Source organism: Pollicipes pollicipes, unplaced genomic scaffold (genome assembly GCF_011947565.3).
Source record: "Pollicipes pollicipes isolate AB1234 unplaced genomic scaffold, Ppol_2.1 Scaffold_5724;HRSCAF=6776_pilon_pilon_pilon, whole genome shotgun sequence".
Classification (NCBI taxonomy): Eukaryota; Metazoa; Arthropoda; class Thecostraca; order Pollicipedomorpha; family Pollicipedidae; genus Pollicipes; species Pollicipes pollicipes.
Window position 1 is genome coordinate 33,353,804 of NW_023596746.1, and position 2,500 is coordinate 33,356,303.

The following is a 2,500-nucleotide window of genomic DNA, read 5'->3' on the forward strand; positions in this document are numbered from 1 at the left end:
TGTGTGTGTGTGTGTGTGGTGTGTGTGTGTGACATTCGGTCACCCCGCCCCCCTCATCTGTCATCGAAGACAGTGTAATCTCCCAGCACAGTCGCTATCTTACTCCGTTTAAATGTTATCCGCAGGACATGGTTCCCGTAGACGGCATGAACGTGATATGGCCCGGTCCGACTTCACTTCGAACTTCGACCGTAAGGATCGCCTTGAAATTAATCGTATAACTTGTACATTACCCACAGTGCTACCACTATGATCTCCAACTGTTGCTTTAGCACGCTAGTTTGTGGATTGGGCAATGCTTGATAACCTCGAGGCGAGGAGGGAGGAGAAGCGATCGAAGCGAGAGAGGGTTAATTTATCTTATAGTCGCCATCAAATTCAAGGACACTCCGGCTCGATATTAAAAAGTCCGTGTCCATCTAAGACTTTGCACATAGCAACATCCACATTAGCTTTATGATATAAATTCCATTCCATGACCGCTTGACGTTGTAGACATAAAGGCCGATTTTTACGATCTTTAGATATGAGTTTCGAGCCTTGGCACCGAAAGGGTAGTTTCCATCCCAAAGGCACGGCGTGCTTGTCCAGGCAGCTCGTTCCACGTGCCCCACACCCCTACCCTGCGGAGCACCCACCGTCCGAAGTCAGCCGCCTCGGCGACCGTGGTGGGCAGGTCGCGTCCACTCGTCTCCGGCAGGAAGGCCGTCATGCCGCCCGCCAGCAGGCCACACACCCCGAAAATGCAGAGCGGCAGCGTGGCCGTGTCGTCGCCCTGGCCACCCAGGTCAGGTCAGGCCAGCTCAGGCTACACAGCTGTGCCCTCGCCATTCGGCGGGCGCGGGCAAGTGGGTCCTGCCGGCCGCCTCACGGGCTTGAGGCATGTCTCCTTCTGGCCGCCGCCGAGCGAACGGCGGGCGGGGTAACGACAGCTCTACCCGGCTGCCCGTGTCGTGTTGTGACGGGTGCTGGCAGAGTGTGGCCGCAACGCGCGCCGAAAGAACCGATAACTACGAGTCCACAGCAGTTTGCCTGGCATGGCGACGGGCTACACGCCACTCCACCGCGAGAGAAGTCGCGGGGATAACTTGATACAGTATGCCAGTGACAACCATTCCAAAGATGACGACGACATAAAAGGAAAACCACCTCCAGTCGCCTCGCAAAGTCGACAACGTTGTACAGCCAGACAGTGTGCTACATGTTCGCAACATCAGCGTTATTATGAGCGAACTTCGTCACCTTGGCTGCTGAACGCGCAGCTTCTGTAGTTACCAGATCGGCGATGACCGGTGCGAGCACGGAGCCGATTCTTGAGCAGGCTGAGGCCATGCCCACGCCCATCACACGCATTCCGCTTGGGCACAGCTCCGCCGTGTACAGGAACAGGAGCGAGAACGCTGACGCCGCGCCGAACTTGCCCAGCAGCGCCAAGGTCGTCGTCAGCCACTCCAGTTCTGAATTGGACCCGAGATGAGATATGTAACCCGCTCTCGAGGGCTGACAGACAGCACCCGCTCGTCTCAATTGCAAGCCACCAACGCGTGGCGTCCAATGTAAACCGATATTTAGACGACTGATATCCGATAAACTGAGGGTCTGTTGTGTCGGGGTAAGCACGCACGGTGAGCGCGAACTGGCCGAGAAGACAACCGCGCGCGTCATTTGTTTGAATTCTTGACCGTCCCGTGTTTGACCCGTGTGGATTTACCGTCTCCATTTGACGATGTGACTTTGGAACATACATTGCAACATTTGACCGTACAGCAGCATTGCAGGGACTCGTTCACTCAATCAAAGAGGTGGCGGATGGCATGCGACTGGGATGGCACCTTTCTCCCAAATGGTAAAACTCAGTCTTAAGTCTCGTTCATTCCCCCCCCCCCCCACCGCTGAGATGAGTCACCGTTGGGGGGAAAATATTCTAATGCATCAGTCAGCATTATGGCGTTATTTCAGCAGCATATTCAAGAAGAAGGAATCATCGCCAGAAAGAAACACCTGATCCATCGCTACGCAAGCAGCCCTGGCTCAAAGATCACCGTTGGGAGGAATGACCTGCACACAGCTTGGGAGAAGCATGTCCAACACATAATTCTTCCTGTCGACACATGCCGCACCTTGTCCGGGGAGCACGCTGCGCATGACTCAGTGTTGACAACGAGCCGGCGCATGACTCACCGTTGGCCGGCACGAGTCCTGCGCAGATGGCGCCCAGTCCGCTTAGCAGGAAGGCGCCACCTATCACCAGCTTTCGACCGAGTCTGAAATGGTCCAGCCAAGCCGTATTATAAACACGTGTGTACCGTGGTTGCCGCATCCCTCCTCTCTGTATACTGTTTACCCAGCGGACGTGACCAGTATGGAGCCTTCCCGTAAGGGACGGAAAATTAACGGATCGGCGCACTTCCCAGCTTGTGAAAACAGCTCACAAATAGGCACATAGAACCATGCACGCGTGGTCGACACTTCTTTGCTTCTGATGGAGGCATGCTTCTGT

General features: G+C 55.2%; 1 protein-coding gene across 1 annotated transcript in view; it reads right to left on the minus strand.

The window, feature by feature from the left end:
* The window catches only part of LOC119102960 (organic cation transporter protein), a 35,609-nt gene that overhangs the window by 22,247 nt on the left and 10,862 nt on the right, over window positions 1-2,500 (minus strand). Inside the window, exons 6-8 of the mRNA XM_037226410.1 lie at window positions 2,182-2,264; window positions 1,276-1,457; window positions 639-775 (exon numbers count right to left, since the gene is read on the minus strand). Of these exons, the coding sequence (XP_037082305.1) occupies window positions 639-775; window positions 1,276-1,457; window positions 2,182-2,264 (402 nt within the window). The remainder of the gene's footprint in view (window positions 1-638; window positions 776-1,275; window positions 1,458-2,181; window positions 2,265-2,500) is intronic.